This window comes from Eucyclogobius newberryi, unplaced genomic scaffold, assembly GCF_026437365.1.
Source record: "Eucyclogobius newberryi isolate DKJ021-1_F unplaced genomic scaffold, fEucNew1.0.hap1 SCAF_21, whole genome shotgun sequence".
Taxonomy (NCBI): domain Eukaryota; kingdom Metazoa; phylum Chordata; class Actinopteri; order Gobiiformes; family Gobiidae; genus Eucyclogobius; species Eucyclogobius newberryi.
Genome location: NW_027315846.1, coordinates 4758663 through 4777209, shown reverse-complemented (window position 1 = coordinate 4777209; position 18547 = coordinate 4758663). Strand labels below are relative to the sequence as shown.

General features: G+C 41.8%; 2 protein-coding genes across 2 annotated transcripts in view; both read left to right on the top strand.

Annotated features, from left to right (window-relative positions):
- Positions 1-18547, top strand: part of map4k5 (mitogen-activated protein kinase kinase kinase kinase 5) — a 101695-nt gene that overhangs the window by 53431 nt on the left and 29717 nt on the right. The window contains exons 33-34 of the mRNA XM_072458331.1: positions 1100-1155; positions 2817-2907. Coding sequence (XP_072314432.1) covers positions 1100-1155; positions 2817-2904 — 144 coding nt within the window. The 3' untranslated portion in view covers positions 2905-2907. The remainder of the gene's footprint in view (positions 1-1099; positions 1156-2816; positions 2908-18547) is intronic.
- The window catches only part of cdkl1 (cyclin dependent kinase like 1 (CDC2 related kinase)), a 24627-nt gene continuing 15026 nt past the window's right edge, over positions 8947-18547 (top strand). Inside the window, exons 1-2 of the mRNA XM_072457543.1 lie at positions 8947-9166; positions 17296-17417. Of these exons, the coding sequence (XP_072313644.1) occupies positions 8999-9166; positions 17296-17417 (290 nt within the window). The 5' untranslated portion in view covers positions 8947-8998. The remainder of the gene's footprint in view (positions 9167-17295; positions 17418-18547) is intronic.

The following is an 18547-nucleotide window of genomic DNA, read 5'->3' as shown; positions in this document are numbered from 1 at the left end:
CAGGAAGTATCATTATAAACTTGACAAAAATTGTAAAACTGGGGACAAATGGGACAAATGTGCAGTCTATCCCGTCATAATAGACTTTAAGAGAGTTGTTTTGAACAGCGACAGCGTAGAAACGGGAAAGCGAGACGTAAACAGAAACCCTAAGTCCCTGGAGACCGCACTCAAAGACCGGGCGAAAACAAACAAAAGTGTTTCAGACGAGAAGAAAAGCTAAAGGTTCTCTTTTCTCACACTAAAACTAGCATCAGAACCAGATACTCATTTTCCCTATTTTCCGGAGTATAAGTCGCACTGGAGTATAAGTCGCACCAGCCAAAAAATGCATAATAGAGAAGAAAAAAACATATATAAGTCGCACTGGAGTATGAAATGCGGTTGCAAGTGTGAAAATAACAAATAATATCACATATAAGTCACTTCGGAGTATAAGTATATAAGTATAAATATAAGTATAAGTTGCACCCCGGCCAAAACTATGAAAAAAGGTGCAACTTATAGTCCGGAAAATACGGTAAACATCTAGTAATTCTGAAAGACGTCACATAAGACATTTTAGGACCTTTTACTGGATAGTTTTGGTTCTGATATAATAATAATAATAATAATAATAATAATAATAATAATAATAATAATAATAATAATAATAATAATAATAATAATAACTTTTATTTATATAGCGCTTTTCAGTGACCCAAAGACGCTGAACATAATAAAAAAGGGGGGGGTATTTACAGACAGGGGGGACAACACGTACAGAACACATTAATATACAGATATATAGACATAAAACCATTTGGTAAACGTCCAAAAATGTCTTATTACTTGACATTTCTCAGATTTTAATTGTTTAAAACGAGTTTCTAGTTCTAATACTAGTTTTACCGACTGTCGCAGCGATTCAAATCTGAGAAACGTCCCTTGAATAAAACGTTTTAGGACATTTTACCGGATGGTTTTGGATCTAAATCGGACCACGCGGTGACGATAAACAAAGCTCTGTTATCGATGAGCCTTTTCCCCGCCCTCTGCACTCCTGATGCAGATTAAATGAGGCGTGTGGCGTGTTTCATCCGTGTTGTTGTGTTCGCAGGTGACTCAGGAGATTTCTGACCCCAGCAGAGTGTTCCGCCTCCTCGGCTCCGACAGGTTTGTGCCAAAACTCACCAGAGAAACGACAAAACATTCAGAGATTAAAACAATTCCAAATTTTTTTCTCAATACATTTTTCATTTTCGTTTGTTGCCATAACATGCTAAAATAACCCTCAAACAAAATTGAAAACAATGTCAAACATATAGTGGCGTAGAAAGTCCTGTAGTGAAGTAAAAGTTAACTTAAGCACAGTACTTTTACTTTAGATACTTTTGTACTGACAGAGTATTGTCTGTGAAGCTCTCGATGGTCATTTTTAAACCATTGCATCTGGAGTTATATTTAGTTTGGATGAATATTTGCCGTTCCTGTTTGGCCCTGTCCAGCGTTTCCCTCGCTCTCTTAATGAGCGTTTCCGTGGAGAAAGCGGTGCCCTTCGGGTTCATGTTTTATTCAGGCGCATGGGCAGTGCCAGCCGGGTGTGAGTGTCTCGCTGTAATTTCATCTGAAGGATCGGGACAGTAAAGACCTCGCCTCCTTCAGCACGCCAGGTCAAAGAGACCAAAACGCTCCGCCTCCTTCAGCACGCCAGGTCAAAGAGACCAAAACGCTCCGCCTCCTTCAGCACGCCAGGTCAAAGAGACCAAAACGCTCCGCCTCCTTCAGCACGCCAGGTCAAAGAGACTAAAACGCTCCGCCTCCTTCAGCACGCCAGGTCAAAGAGACTAAAACGCTCCGCCTCCTTCAGCACGCCAGGTCAAAGAGACCAAAACGCTCCGCCTCCTTCAGCACGCCAGGTCAAAGAGACTAAAACGCTCCGCCTCCTTCAGCACGCCAGGTCAAAGAGACCAAAACGCTCCGCCTCCTTCAGCGCGCCAGGTCAAAGAGACCAAAACGCTCCGCCTCCTTCAGCACGCCAGGTCAAAGAGACCAAAACGCTCCGCCTCCTTCAGCGCGCCAGGTCAAAGAGACCAAAACGCTCCGCCTCCTTCAGCACGCCAGGTCAAAGAGACTAAAACGCTCCGCCTCCTTCAGCACGCCAGGTCAAAGAGACTAAAACGCTCCGCCTCCTTCAGCACGCCAGGTCAAAGAGACTAAAACGCTCCGCCTCCTTCAGCGCGCCAGGTCAAAGAGACTAAAACGCTCCGCCTCCTTCAGCACGCCAGGTCAAAGAGACTAAAACGCTCCGCCTCCTTCAGCACGCCAGGTCAAAGAGACCAAAACGCTCCGCCTCCTTCAGCACGCCAGGTCAAAGAGACTAAAACGCTCCGCCTCCTTCAGCGCGCCAGGTCAAAGAGACCAAAACGCTTTTTGAACCTTTATTTGGTTTATAAAGTATTTAAAAAGCCTCAATCTATGGAAATGGAAATAATCATTTTTCATATTGCATAAAATTCACAAAATAATATATATTTTTATTTAATAATTGTTTCAACATCAAAATCACCTCAGGAGAATTTTATTTCATATCGTCTTCTGATGACCCACATGACCCAAAACCCTTTTCACACTTTTTCCACATCCTAACTGACATTTTTATACTTTTCACACACTTTTTCCACATCCTAACTGACATTTTTATACTTTTCACACACTTTTTCCACATCCTAACTGACATTTTTATACTTTTCACACACTTTTTCCACATCCTAACTGACATTTTTAAACTTTTCACACACATCCCTTGACGATTGTTGTACTTCCTCATCCCGCAGAGTGGTGGTGCTGGAGAGTCGACCCACGGAGAACCCCACGGCCTTCAGCAACCTCTACATCCTGGCCGGACACGAAAACAGCTACTGACCGCGCCACACTTTCCTCCCCGGAAAGTCCCGAACGTACACTTTTGGGAGTTACTGACCAATTTAGCGAAAGGTCGACGCGCGTGAAGAACCGTGGCGACTTTTGGACAATGCGTTGCTTTTATTCTTCTAATCTTACGGTATTACTGCATAACGTGCCAATGCTAACTCGCTGGGAAGGTGTGTTTTTTACTGCAAATCAAAAGGACCTTAATGCCACATTTAGAGGTATTTATTAAACTCGTCGTAAATGTAGCGTTTTGCTTTTCATTGGATTCGAATAACAGTTTCTGAGCAGCTTTTCTTCTCTTTTCTTTTTGGTGTCGTCGCTGAATTACCGTATTTTTCGGACTATAAGTTGCACCCAAGTATAAGTCGCACCAGCCAAAAAGTGCATAATAGAGACCAAAAAAGCATAAGTCGCTCCGCAGTATATGTATAAATATAAGTATAAGTCGCACCCCGGCCCAAACTATGAAAAATGGTGCGACTTATAGTCCGGAAAATACGGTAGTTGCGGCTTGAAAAGTTTCTGTACATTGTCTGTCTTTCTGTCTTTCTTTTATAGCTTTTATTTCCATTATTTGCACCGTGTAAGCACTTTTGTACATTTTCTTCTCTTTTTTTTTATTTAAATGACAAAATGAGGGACAGTGCCAGGTTTTGGCTAAACATCGCCGCATTCCCCTTTTGCGAAAACCGTGTAATGTAAATGCTGTTTTTGTAATAAAAGACAAACGCAGGTGTTAACGAGTTGTTTTGCCTCGCTTCAAATACTTTTAATTAACTTTGACTTGTAAATAAGAGCTGTTTGTTTAATGAGTGGATGCGGTGAAAGACGAGAGAGAATTTGCCTTTTCGTGGTCAAAATGTGGATGTTTTGACTTGGTTTATGGTTCATATCTCTGTCATTATTGGGCGTATCTGCATAAAACGACAAAATTATGAAAGGATTGATGTTTTGTTTTTACTAAATTCACTTTTTTGTTCGACCAATCACGTTTGCTTGTTCGAGTCTGACTTTCTGAAGGTAAAATCAACAATTCATAAGTAGAGTAGCACAGGAGGCGGAGCTTCCCCTGTCTCCAGGTTTCCTGAGGTGCATAAACCAGGACTGAACCAGGACTAAACAGCTTGAGAACATATTAAACTTATGTGTCTCATTGATTGAAAATAATTGCGATTAAAGACAATATCACAAACGTTAAAAAGCTCAGACAGTTTATACTTTTTTACGTTACGTTTGAATTGCACTTTGTTATAAGTTAAAAAATCAACAACTTAGAAGAATATTGTGCATAAATCACTTTTTTCTGCTCTCTTTGGTGGCATAGCGGCGATTATCTTTGTCTCCCATCATTTTAATCACACAAAATGATCAACTGGCGAGATTCACTTTATTATGGTTTTAATGCCCTGCCCCTTGTCCTCATTAGCTCCGCCCTTCGTCCTCATTACTCATTATTCACGCTTTGACATATAAATAAATACAGCGTAAATATCCTCAGTTTTGTGATCCTGTTTCAGACCTGCTTTTGTTCCGGGTTTAAACTCGGTTACATCCGGTTTAGGCTTTTTGGTTCACAATATTTAAAAAAAAAAATATTTTAATTATTTTTTGCCATCATTGATTTTCTTTTTTAAATATTATTTTTGGTTCAGGTGGAATTGTACGTTATAAACAGTGACGACAGGCGCTCCTCGGTTAGCAACAAGTCAACGAACTGACGCCACTCGCATCGACGCGCTTTTCTGGAAAATTCTTTGACGCTAAAAGACTCGCACTTTCCCAAAACGACCCAAAATGTCATCGGTGTTGAAGTGTAAAGAGCCAATCAAAGTAAATTCAGAGTCGTTATTGTTTGACAAGGACATTAAAGTCGGACTGAACGTTTCTACTTCAGAAATAGCTTTTTAAGGCGAGATACTACAGACAAAAAGTGTTGTTGTTTTTTTTGGCCAGTTTGCTGTCTCAGATTACACATGGAAACAGCTAAATTGTTCAATCTGCTCCAAAAAAATGTTTCATTATTCCATAGATTTGTAGGGGACGCTTTAAATTCAAAGGTCGTTCTCTAAAAATGTTTTTTTTTTTTTATGAAACCGTTTTTGTACCTTTTTTTTTTTTTCCCTTTTTCTTCTTTTTTTTTTACAATTACATTAAACAGAGCAGAACAGAACCGTTACTTTTACCAGGCAAAATAATCCTGAAATACCTTAAAAAAAATAATACATTTTACGCTACACTTAAAAAAACTTGAACTTTACTTTGAACAACAGGAAGCTGAGGCGGTTTGAGGAGACGTGCCATTTCGACATGTTGTGTATTCAAAAGTACGATGTCTCTGTGTTTTTACCTCTCACAAACACACGTGAAGTCACAGTGAGATGACAAACCGAGTGTAAAGGAAGGAGAACTGTAAAACATGCAGGATAAATCAGTTTAACGTCTTTATTTCCTGTCAGATCGATCATTCTGTGTCATGATCATTCTGTGTTCTCCGAATCCACAAATCAAAACATGAGAAGGCTTTAATCAGACTCTGACGTGACTTTTTTTAACATAAATATCAGCCAGTTTCAGCGTGAAACGGGAATGAAACTGGGCGAGGTAAAAGCCACTTTAAAGTGCTTCACACAACGGGAGAAAAAATTTATTAAAATCACAAAGACGTGAAAGAAAAAGAGCTAAACACGGCCGGCATATGTGCTGTCCACTCCACCACGAGCAGCACTTAGTCAGGTCTTTTAGGGGGAAATGGAAAGTAAAGGGTGAAGAGTACTTGATAAAACGTGTATTAAGTATGTTTCGAAAGAAAGTTGGTGTTTTGACGATTAAAGTCATTAACATTTTAGTTCTAAATCCTTCATCTCTTTGTGACTGTCCTTTTGAGCGCCACCTAAAACTGTAAGAATAAAGACACATTGTTGAAAGTGTTGGGACATGATGTGATCTAAACTCATAGCGAGGGTGACCAGATTTTCAAATTTAAAAACTTTAGTTTTGGGATGCGACATAATAATAAAAGTGTAAAAATGCAGGTAATTAAGTTGTACCTCTTTCACGGCTCACTTGTGTATCATCTTAGAGGCTTTTATCAGTGGAAATGAGAGCATCTTTTGTGTTTTTGTTATTCTAAAGCCAGATTTTCTCAAGTTTGGCTAAAGAAACAAAAATATATTCCCTTCTGTGCTGTCGGAAGGTTACCAAAGTGGTCACAACTGGGACACGTCTTGAATAAAACTGGTAGAAATCAATGGTTTTGGACACATGTGCTGGGACATGGGACACAGGGCTCAAAACTGGGAACGGCCCGGGTAAAATAAGGACGTCTGGTCACACTACTCATAGATGATAACTGCAAAAACAACACGTGGGTTTCAGTTTTGTAGAAATTGAATGATTAAAGGAGCCAACAACTGTGAAAGTCATCCATGAATAATAAAAGGCTGTAAAGTTGACTTTTTGTACAATCCAATGTAAATGTAAAAGTGGGACATTCCCTAAATATTCAGGCTAAATAGATGATGGTTTCTGCTCTTTTTCCATTCACCTTTTCATCAACCAATCAATCCAAATGTATTAATTGTGGTTTTCCCCCCTTTTGTTACTTATTATAAATGATTTTCCATCAAAGACGTGACTTGAATGAGTTTATTATTTAATCCAGCAACATCCAGCCTCAAAACCCAGCGACTGAAACCCTACTTCCTGTTCTGGTTTTATCGTGAAAGAACTCGGCGGAAGTGCGCGTCAGCCGTCGTTTAAATCGACACAGTTTTTTGACGCTCGCCTCAGTCTGAGTCCAGCGCTCTTTTCTGCAGCATCAGAACCACCCACCGCGGAGAACACAAGCCCTTTTCACAACTTTCCACCACGTTTGCATCAAAAGTAAGTTTATTTACCCTTTTAAAATGTCATAAGCGAGCTCTAAAATGCTCTTATTCTGCAGCAACGCGCGCTAATGTCACGCAAATCGCTGTTTATGTGAACTTCTTTGCGGATGACAGCTCTATTTATCCACCAAATCATGCATGAATATTATACATCATTATTTCTTTGCAGTATTATTTTAAATTATCTGCTAAATTTGTGTGTTTTGAGCTGTTTTTCTGATGTTTTTGTGCTGTTATTATGACCTCATTTCATCCCCTGACGCCGCGTTTGTTTTTTATCCTGCGCCGTTTTATTCCCAGTTGGAAAAAACTAGAGTTTGAATTGCAAATGTTTTGGTGACGCAATTGGACTCGGTGGTGGTGTAGCGTTTCCTCTCAGCAAGTACATCTCACAGTTTATCTTTATTTATTATTGGCAGTGCGTTTTTACAGCTAATTCTGTTTTTTTCTCCTTATTTTTTCCTCTTTATTCCATTAAAATTCCTGGCAAAACTCTCAGTCTGAGTTAAATATTTAGTAATGTGCTATTTACTGCTGAAAGATGAGTTGTTTTAGACCTTTTACCATGAGATTAAAATGCAAAATCAGTGGTTTTCCAATATTTTTTGTCTTCTAAACTTAATTTCTCACGTCACAAAACACACACAAAAACAGTTCACGATAGTTTATACGATATTATCAATTGTTACTATTATATTTCCGTGGTTTAATGATATTTATCTACAAAATCCTCAAAAATTCAGACTGAATATCACTTTCTTTCGCGCAGCATTTGAAATATTACGTCTAATATGACAGTGTTTCCATATAAATGAGACTACGGCGGCCCTCCACAGTCTAATCTGATTTAACAAAGTCTAAAACAAACTAAACAAGCGACGGGAATGACAAATAATACTTTTGGCTTGTTGTGTTATCTTAAAAAGCATAAATAGAAACTCCATCGTTCAAAAAGGAGCTTTTTAAAGCTCGGACAGAGGCAATAAGTGACAGTTATAATCCAACATTTGTATAAAATAAGATGGTTTTGCTTTTGTCACCGCAGTCGCAGAAGAATCTATGGGAAATATTATAATATTTAGCATTCAGCAAACTCTTCTGTACATTAACAGTCAAGTGGCAATAAAGTCTATTGACCTGGCTGCATATTTATAGAGGAATTTATGACACTATATTATTTTTGCAGTATTGAATCACACAATATTGACAAAATTTCGACAGATTTTTCACAAATGTGTGTAAATGTCTTGATTGAGCTTCAAGTGTCGCACGAAATGTAAAATGACCCTCAAATTGACCTCAAAAGTGCAAAAATATCACTTTGTACTCGTGTTTGGGAGATTAATCTGGACAATTCTGTTAATTTTATTCATAATCAAAATTTTAGAGTAGTTATATTGATTATATGAATTATATTAATAGTTATTAGACAAAAATTCACTATTATTGACACTGTATATTTTATTCTTTTATAATAGAGAGTGCACTATCATCTGGTGTGTAATATCTCAAATAAAGATTAAACTACTATAAATTTAAGACAGTTTGACCTATAGATAATGTGATGATGAAACACATTTAAATTAAACATCCAAAACTAATAATTTAAGAATTGTGTCTTTTTAAAAACAAGTACTTTGAATTATTTGAACATTTCACTCGAATATGGCGGCACGATATCAGTATTATTTGGATATTTTAGTATTGTTTTTGACACAATAATAATAATAATAATAATGATAATAATGATGATAGTAATATTAAAACTAGTAAAGTAAAAAAAAAAAAAAAAAAAAATATTCATGGCTCAATCTATTCATATAAAAAAATATAAAAAAGACAAAACCAAGACTAATTAGGACTGAAAAAAATTAAAAATGTCATGAATGAAATAGGCTCTTTTCAAAACCCTGTAACGTTCTGTCAAAATGTGAATATATACCATAACTACCCTGAAATATCAATAAATGTCAACTATCCAATCTAACCTGTCAAATTCTAATAAGCAATTTTTCTACAGCCGTAAAATTAAACAAATGTCTTTTTAACCATCAGTTTTGTCCCGGTGACGAGTGACCTACTTTTCCCCGTTGTCGTGTTCGTCCCTTTAATTGTTTTCTCCCGTTTAAACTCGGCAGGAGGTCCGGAGTCAAACTGTCACGACGCAGAACACCGGGTCAAATTATCGACGACTGAAGATGGAAAAGTATGAAAAGATGGGTAAAATCGGCGAGGGCTCGTATGGCGTCGTGTTCAAGTGTCGAAACAAAGACACGGGACAAATCGTGGCCATCAAGAAGTTCGTGGAGTCGGAGGACGACCCGGTCATCAAGAAGATCGCACTCCGGGAGATTCGCATGCTCAAGGTGAGAGGTTTATACTTTAGTGTTCGGGTCAAATGTCATCGCTGCTGCTGTTTGAATGCACATTATATTCATGTGGTTTAGTAAACAAAGCGAGAGAATCATCTTTGTTATTGATATTAACAATCATGCTATTTAAAACTAAAAATATCTTCTGACGTATCAATGTTACTTAGTTTGTTTTTTTAGTTTTTTCTTCTGCTGTATGTTGTATCAATGTTGTTTTTTAGTTTTTTAGTTTTATTTTTTATTTTTTCTGATGTAGGATGTATCAATGTTGTTTTTAGGTTTTTTAGTTGTTTTTTTAGTTTTATTTTTTATTTTTTCTGATGTAGGATGTATCAATGTTACTTAGTTTGTTTTTTAGGGGAGGGTTTTTAAGTTTTTTTTCTGATGTATGATTTAATAATGTTACTTAGTTTGTTTTTTAGGTTTTTAAATGTTTTTTGTTTTTGTTTTTGTTGTTTTTTTAGTTGTCTTTTTTGTGTGTAAATTTGTGGTGAAGGTGGAATATTTTGTGTTCTTTTGTTTTGCGACTGTTTTGTTTTGTCAATTGTTGCTGTTTTTTTTTTTTTTTTTTTTTAATTGTTACAAAAAACAGCCTCAGAAAACACTCAAATTAGTTTTTCAACATCTTTGGTTGAGCTGTTTTTAACTCTGCCTCAAATCGTGTTCGTTACAACTGCATGCTCGTATTAGCATGTGCATGTGCAAGCTAGCTTTTGTGTACTTCTCTGTGGGAATTCCCTCTGCTGCCAGTAGATGGAGCGCTGACACAAATCCTGATGAGAGAATGCAAGTTATACAGTAATGTGTGTTTTCTGTCGCTACAGTACATTATTTTAAGTTGAAAAGACCCCCTGCGCCCTCTACTGGTGTTATTTAGGTGTAATAAACGTGTTTTTGAGCGTTATTACAGGAAATACTGAACGTACCGAATACATAGGACTTTTAATATTTAACAGCAGATTGTTTTTTCATAAACACAAACACCTTCACTCATAAAACTTTTGTCCAGTTGATTTAATTCAATTTTATTTAGCTACAAATGTATACAAAGTACCTCATGATCAATTTTGCAGTTACCGTATTTTCCGGAGTATAAGTCGCACCAGCCAAGAAATGCATAATAGAGAAGAAAAAAAACATATGTTAAGTGGCACTGGAGTATGAAATGCGGTTGGAATTGTGAAAATAAGAAATAATATCACATAGAAGTCGCTCCGGAGTATAAGTATAGGTAAAACTATGAAAAAAGGTGTGACTTATAGTCCGTAAAATACGGTATATATTTTAAATTATTTTTCCAATCACATGAAGTCATTAGTGCGTCTCTCAAGCCGAGTCCATGTTCAAAAACATTGCTAAACCGTTAAATCCAGACGTAACTCTCTGTTTTATTAAGGTCTTAATTTGCTGGATTTATTTGGCCTGGAGCAGATTCAGGAGCTGTTTTTATGTCCGTGAAATGCTCTTCTCTGTTGGACTCGCTCCATCTGACGAGACGGAGACATTTTTGTAGAGTCGCAGTGAACTCTGGACATCTACAACCGCAACCGAAACTAACCACAACCAGCCACAATCACAACCGACCACGACCAGCCGCAACCAGCCACAATCACAACCGACCACAACCACAACCAGCCACAACCAACCACAACCAGCCACAACCAGCTACAACCAGCCACGACCAACCACAACCAGCTACAATCACAACCGACCACAACCACAACCAACCACTACCAGCCACTACCAGCCACAAACAGCCACAACCAGCTACAACCAGCTACAACCAGCCACAACCAGCCACAACCAGCCACAACCAGCTACAACCAGCCACTACCAGCCACTACCAGCCACAACCAACTACAACCAGCCACAATCACAACCGACCACAACCAGCCGCAACCAGCCACAATCACAACCGACCACAACCAGCCACAACCACAACCAGCCACAACCAGCCACAACCAGCTACAACCAGCTACAACCAGCTACAACCAGCTACAACCAACTACAACCAACTACAACCAACCACTACCAGCCACAACCAGCTACAATCACAACCGACCACAACCACAACCAACCACTACCAGCCACAACCAGCCACAACCAGCCACAACCAGCCACAACCAGCTACAACCAGCCACAACCAGCCACAACCAGCTACAACCAGCTACAACCAGCCACTACCAGCCACTACCAGCCACAACCAACTACAACCAGCCACAATCACAACCGACCACAACCAGCCACAACCAGCCACAACCAGCCACAACCAGCCACAACCAGCCACAACCAGCCACAATCAGCTACAACCAGCCACAACCAGCCACTACCAGCCACAACCAGCTACAATCACAACCGACCACAACCACAACCAACCACCACCAGCCACAACCAGCCACAACCAGCTACAACCAGCCACAACCAGCCACAACCAGCTACAACCAGCTACAACCAGCCACTACCAGCCACTACCAGCCACAACCAACTACAACCAGCCACAATCACAACCGACCACAACCAGCCACAACCAGCCACAACCAGCCACTACCAGCCACTACCAGCCACAACCAGCCACAACCAGCCACAACCACAACCAGCCACAACCAGCCACAACCAGCTACAACCACAACCAGCCACAACCAGCCACAACCAGCTACAACCAACTACAACCAACCACTACCAGCCACAACCAGCTACAATCACAACCGACCACAACCACAACCAACCACTACCAGCCACTACCAGCCACAACCAGCCACAACCAGCTACAACCAGCCACAACCAGCTACAACCAGCCACTACCAGCCACAACCAACTACAACCAGCCACAATCACAACCGACCACAACCAGCCGCAACCAGCCACTATCACAACCGACCACAACCAGCCACAACCAGCTACAACCAGCTACAACCAGCTACAACCAGCCACAACCAGCCACTACCAGCCACAACCAGCCACTACCAGCCACAACCAGCCACTATCACAACCGACCACAACCAGCCACAACCAGCTACAACCAGCTACAACCAGCCACAACCAGCCACAACCAGCCACAACCAGCCACAACCAGCTACAACCAGCCACAACCAGCTACAACCAGCTACAACCAGCCACTACCAGCCACTACCAGCCACAACCAACTACAACCAGCCACAATCACAACCGACCACAACCAGCCACAACCAGCCACAACCAGCCACAACCAGCCACAACCAGCCACAACCAGCCACAACCAGCCACTACCAGCCACAACCAGCCACTACCAGCCACAACCAGCCACAACCAGCTACAATCACAACCGACCACAACCACAACCAACCACTACCAGCCACTACCAGCCACAACCAGCCACAACCAGCTACAACCAGCCACAACCAGCCACTACCAGCCACAACCAGCCACTACCAGCCACAACCAACTACAACCAGCCACAACCAACCACAACCAGCCACGACCGACCACAACCAACCACAACCACAACCAGCCACATATGACGAGACGGAGACATTTTTGTAGAGTCGCAGTGAACTCTGGACACTGGACATCTACAACCACAACCAGCCACAACCACAACCAGCCACAACCAACCACAACAACAACCGACCACGACCAACCACGACCGGCCACAACCAGCCACAACCACAACCAACCACAACCACAACCAACCACAACCAGCCACAACCACGACCAGCCACAACCAACCACAACCAACCACAACCAGCCACAACCACAACCAGCCACAACCACTACCAGCCACAACCAGCCACAACCAGCCACAACCACAACCAGCCACAACCAGCCACAACCAGCTACAACCAGCTACAACCAGCTACAACCAGCTACAACCAACTACAACCAACTACAACCAACTACAACCAGCCACTACCAGCCACAACCAGCCACAACCAGCCACAACCAGCCACAACCAGCCACAACCACAACCAGCCACAACCAGCCACAACCAGCTACAACCAGCTACAACCAGCTACAACCAGCTACAACCAGCTACAACCAACTACAACCAACTACAACCAGCTACAACCAACTACAACCAACTACAACCAACTACAACCAACTACAACCAACCACTACCAGCCACAACCAGCTACAATCACAACCGACCACAACCACTACCAGCCACTACCAGCCACTACCAGCCACAACCAGCTACAACCAGCCACTACCAGCCACTACCAGCCACAACCAACTATAACCAGCCACAATCACAACCGACCACAACCAGCCGCAACCAGCCACAATCACAACCGACCACAACCAGCCGCAACCAGCCACAATCACAACCGACCACAACCAGCCACAATCACAACCGACCACAACCAGCCACAACCACAACCAGCCACAACCAGCCACAACCGGCTACAACCAGCTACAACCAGCTACAACCAGCTACAACCAGCTACAACCAACTACAACCAACCACTACCAGCCACAACCAGCCACAACCAGCTACAATCACAACCGACCACAACCACAACCAACCACTACCAGCCACTACCAGCCACTACCAGCCACAAGCAGCCACAACCAGCCACAACCAGCCACAACCAGCTACAACCAGCCACAACCAGCCACAACCAGCCACAACCAGCCACAACCAGCCACAACCAGCCACAACCAACCACTACCAGCCACTACCAGCCACAAGCAGCCACAACCAGCCACAACCAGCCACAACCAGCTACAACCAGCTACAACCAGCCACAACCAGCCACAACCAGCCACAACCAGCTACAACCTGCCACAACCAGCCACAACCAGCTACAACCAGCCACTACCAGCCACTACCAGCCACAACCAACTACAACCAGCTACAATCACAACCGACCACAACCACAACCAACCACTACCAGCCACTACCAGCCACTACCAGCCACTACCAGCCACAAGCAGCCACAACCAGCCACAACCAGCCACAACCAGCTACAACCAGCCACAACCAGCCACAACCAGCCACAACCAGCCACAACCAGCCACAACCAGCCACAACCAACCACTACCAGCCACTACCAGCCACAAGCAGCCACAACCAGCCACAACCAGCCACAACCAGCTACAACCAGCTACAACCAGCCACAACCAGCCACAACCAGCCACAACCAGCTACAACCTGCCACAACCAGCCACAACCAGCTACAACCAGCCACTACCAGCCACTACCAGCCACAACCAACTACAACCAGCCACAATCACAACCGACCACAACCAGCCACAACCAGCCACAACCAGCCACAACCAGCCACAACCAGCCACTACCAGCCACTACCAGCCACAACCAACTACAACCAGCCACAACCAACCACGACCGACCACAACCAACCACAACCACAACCAGCCACATATGACGAGACAGAGACATTTTTGTAGAGTCGCAGTGAACTCTGGACACTGGACATCTACAACCACAACCAGCCACAACCAACCACAACAACAACCGACCACGACCAACCACGACCGGCCACAACCAGCCACAACCACAACCAGCCACAACCACAACCAACCACATCCAGCCACAACCACAACCAGCCACAACCACAACCAGCCACAACCACAACCAACCACATCCAGCCACAACCACGACCAGCCACAACCACGACCAGCCACAACCAGCCACAACCACAACCAGCCACAACCACGACCAGCCACAACCAGCCACGACCAAGAGGGAGAAGAGAAAGAATACTTTAAAGTCAACTTTTTTCCTCTTTTAAGATGTTTTCAGACACATTTCGTGTAGTTTAGGCACAACTAATGCAAGTCCAGTCATAATTGAGTAACCTCTGAGCTACCGCTAACCGCGGCGCTACCGCTAACTGCTGCGCTACCGCTAACTGCGGCGCTACCGTGTCGTATAATTCTATTGTACATTGAACCTATTGTAATACATTTGAACCTAGTAAAGGCTGAAATATGCTGACTTAAGGCTTTTAGGATGAGATTATTTACAAACAAAGTGTTTTTTTTCAGAAATGGTTTATTGTTTTTGACATTTTGATATAAAAATGTCATTATCTTTGTTATATTAGTCGACTAGTCACGATGAGTTGATTAATCCTGATCAAATGTGAGTTTCTTCTCCTTCTCTAAAGGACTCTAAGGTAACTCTATCTACTGCAGCTTATCCAAACAAACCCTCTCCTCAGTAAACTTAGGTCCCTGTTCGTCCCGTGAATGGACTTTTAGTGTTGTCTGGTTTGTTCTTGTTTTGGTGCCTGTAAACTGCTGTATCCATGACAACGCTGGTCTGTGATCTGTGAATCTGAATCGCTAATTAAACGGCGCACAAAGACACCAAGCAGAGGGACAGGAATAGCAAATGTGGCTTTAGTTTGGAGCGCCGCGGCAAAACTTGCACGATTTCTCAACATCGTGTCGTATTAAAGTCTCTGCAGCGTTTAAAACGTCCCATGAGCAAAGCTGAAATAGCTATTTATGAGTATTTATGAGAGCTTATTGCATATTTTAAACAGGATCAGGAGCATTAACGTTGAGAAAAGATGTCTAAATACATTAGAGTTATAATGTCTAGTACTGCAATATAACTACTATATAACGAAATATATTAAGGCTGCAATTTAGGGTTGATAAAAAAAATAATTGTAGCGGGTATTTTGATAATTTTAATTGTAAATATTCTCTATCTGGAAGACCCTAACCCTAACCCTAACCGTCACCATTTTGATGCTTATCCTTCAAACATTTTAGTCCACGAAACGCATTCCGCTCGCTAAAATATCCAAACTTACCATGACAAACTGAAATCTGACCGCCGTCATGTGTGAACGGCCAAAGATTCTTAGCAAAGACTAGAACTAGAAAACGTCTCAGGAAACATCTTGCCTTTTAGTGTTTAGATCTCTACAAACGATTCATGATATCTCTACAGACAGTTCACGATATCTCTACAAACGATTCATGATATCTCTACAAACGATTCATGATATCTCTACAAACGGTTCATGATATCTCTACAAACGGTTCACGATATCTCTACAAACGGTTCACGATATCTCTACAAACGATTCATGATATCTCTACAAACGGTTCATGATATCTCTACAAACGGTTCACGATATCTCTACAAACGGTTCACGATATCTCTACAAACGGTTCATGATATCTCTACAAACGATTCATGATATCTCTACAAACGGTTCATGATATCTCTACAGACAGTTCACGATATCTCTACAAACGATTCATGATATCTCTACAAACGGTTCACGATATCTCTACAAACGGTTCACGATATCTCTACAAACGGTTCGCGATATCTCTACAAACGGTTCACGATATCTCTACAAACGGTTCACGATATCTCTACAAACGGTTCACGATATCTCTACAAACGGTTCACGATATCTCTACAAACGGTTCACGATATCTCTACAAACGGTTCACGATATCTCTACAAACGGTTCGCGATATCTCTACAAACGGTTCACGATATCTCTACAAACGGTTCACGATATCTCTACAAACGGTTCACGATATCTCTACAAACGGTTCACGATATCTCTACAAACGGTTCACGATATCTCTACAAACGATTCACGATATCTCTACAAACGGTTCACGATATCTCTACAAACGGTTCACGATATCTCTACAAACGGTTCACGATATCTCTACAAACGGTTCACGATATCTCTACAAACGGTTCACGATATCTCTACAAACGGTTCACGATATCTCTACAAACGGTTCACGATATCTCTACAAACGGTTCACGATATCTCTACAAACGGTCCACAATATCTCTACAAACGGTTCACAATATCTCTACAAACGGTTCACGATATCTCTATAAACGGTTCACAATATCTCTACAAACGGTTCATATCTCTACAAACGGTTCACGTCGTCTCTCGAAACGTCGAAGCTCCTGATCGTGTTTACAATGCTCGCCGTGGACTGCATTTGGTCAGTTCCTCGGCAGCGGTCGGACGCGTCTTGTTCAAACATCTCGTTGGCCTCCCTCCTTTTACGGTTTCCCCCATTGTTGGGCCTCGCCGCCGCACCCGCCGCGCACTAAAACCTGGATGACGGATGGTGTCCACATTATTGTTCACATTTCTCCCGCGTGTTGTGCGTCTCTGCAGCAACTGAAGCACGCCAACCTGGTGAATCTGATCGAGGTGTTCCGGAGGAAGAGGCGGCTCCACCTGGTGTTCGAGTACTGCGACCACACCGTGCTCAGCGAACTCGACCGGCATCCCAGAGGGTAGGACCATGGCGCGTTCGTCGATGTGTCGCGATTGTCAGTTCTATCGATAAACATTTTTGAACGTTCCCATTTAGCATAAAAAACTCCACAATTTCTGGGGTAAAAACGTCTCAAAATGGTTCCAGTGTTGTCACGATACCAACATTTCAAACTCGATTTCGATACCAAGGAATATTGTTCATTCTCGATACCAATTTTTATATCGTTATAATTAAAATGCTCTTTTTTAGGTCAATGTTTAACGCTAAAATAATAGTACTTTCTTTATTAAACCCTCTGGTCTTATGCTAGTTCTTGTAAAGCTCAAGATCAATTTAAAACTATTAATTTAAAATAATTTTGCATCGTTAATTTTAGGGTTGGAAATCACTGGGTCACCATTCGATAATTTGACGGTTTTGCGATACGCGCGATAATCGATATATCGCTGGTGATATTCTTCGATTCGAGTCCAATACATTTTAACAACGTTTTTCTTTGACCTGAACACACTCAAAATTAAATACGCCCCTTTTAATCATCAAAAACTGTCAAAATATCAAATGTTTTGTTTATTTTCTTTAAACGAGCGACAAAATCGTTGGGCGCTCACAAAACAATTCGGGAAATTATACCAAAAACGACTCACGGCAACGTATCGATGCAGCAGCCCACGATATCGGTACTGTATCACCAAATTTACTATCACAATATATCGATATTTCAATATTTTGGCACGCCCCCTAAGTTAGCGCTATTTTTTGTATCGATACTTAAATGAGTATCTAGTTTTGATGCTACTACCAGTATCGGTTAGTGTCTGGTTTTCGATACTTTTGACAACTTTTGTGCTAAACAGAGAAACAGTAATGAGGGATGAGGCAGGGCTGTGCTTGGTCCCCCCTATTGTTCTTAGAACCATCAAAAACAATCCACGGTGTCACAATCGATGGATCATAAAACTGCCTTTACACAGATGACGTTCTATTATTTTGACCAAACCAGAAATATATTTGTTCAGAATATACACATAAAGTGCAGTGAAAGTTTTCCCTTTATCGTTCAAAAGATGCTAGATTTTCATCACTCTGAAACCCAGACGCTTCCCTCTCACACAACTACATTTCCTAAAGTTATTTTTCTCTGTT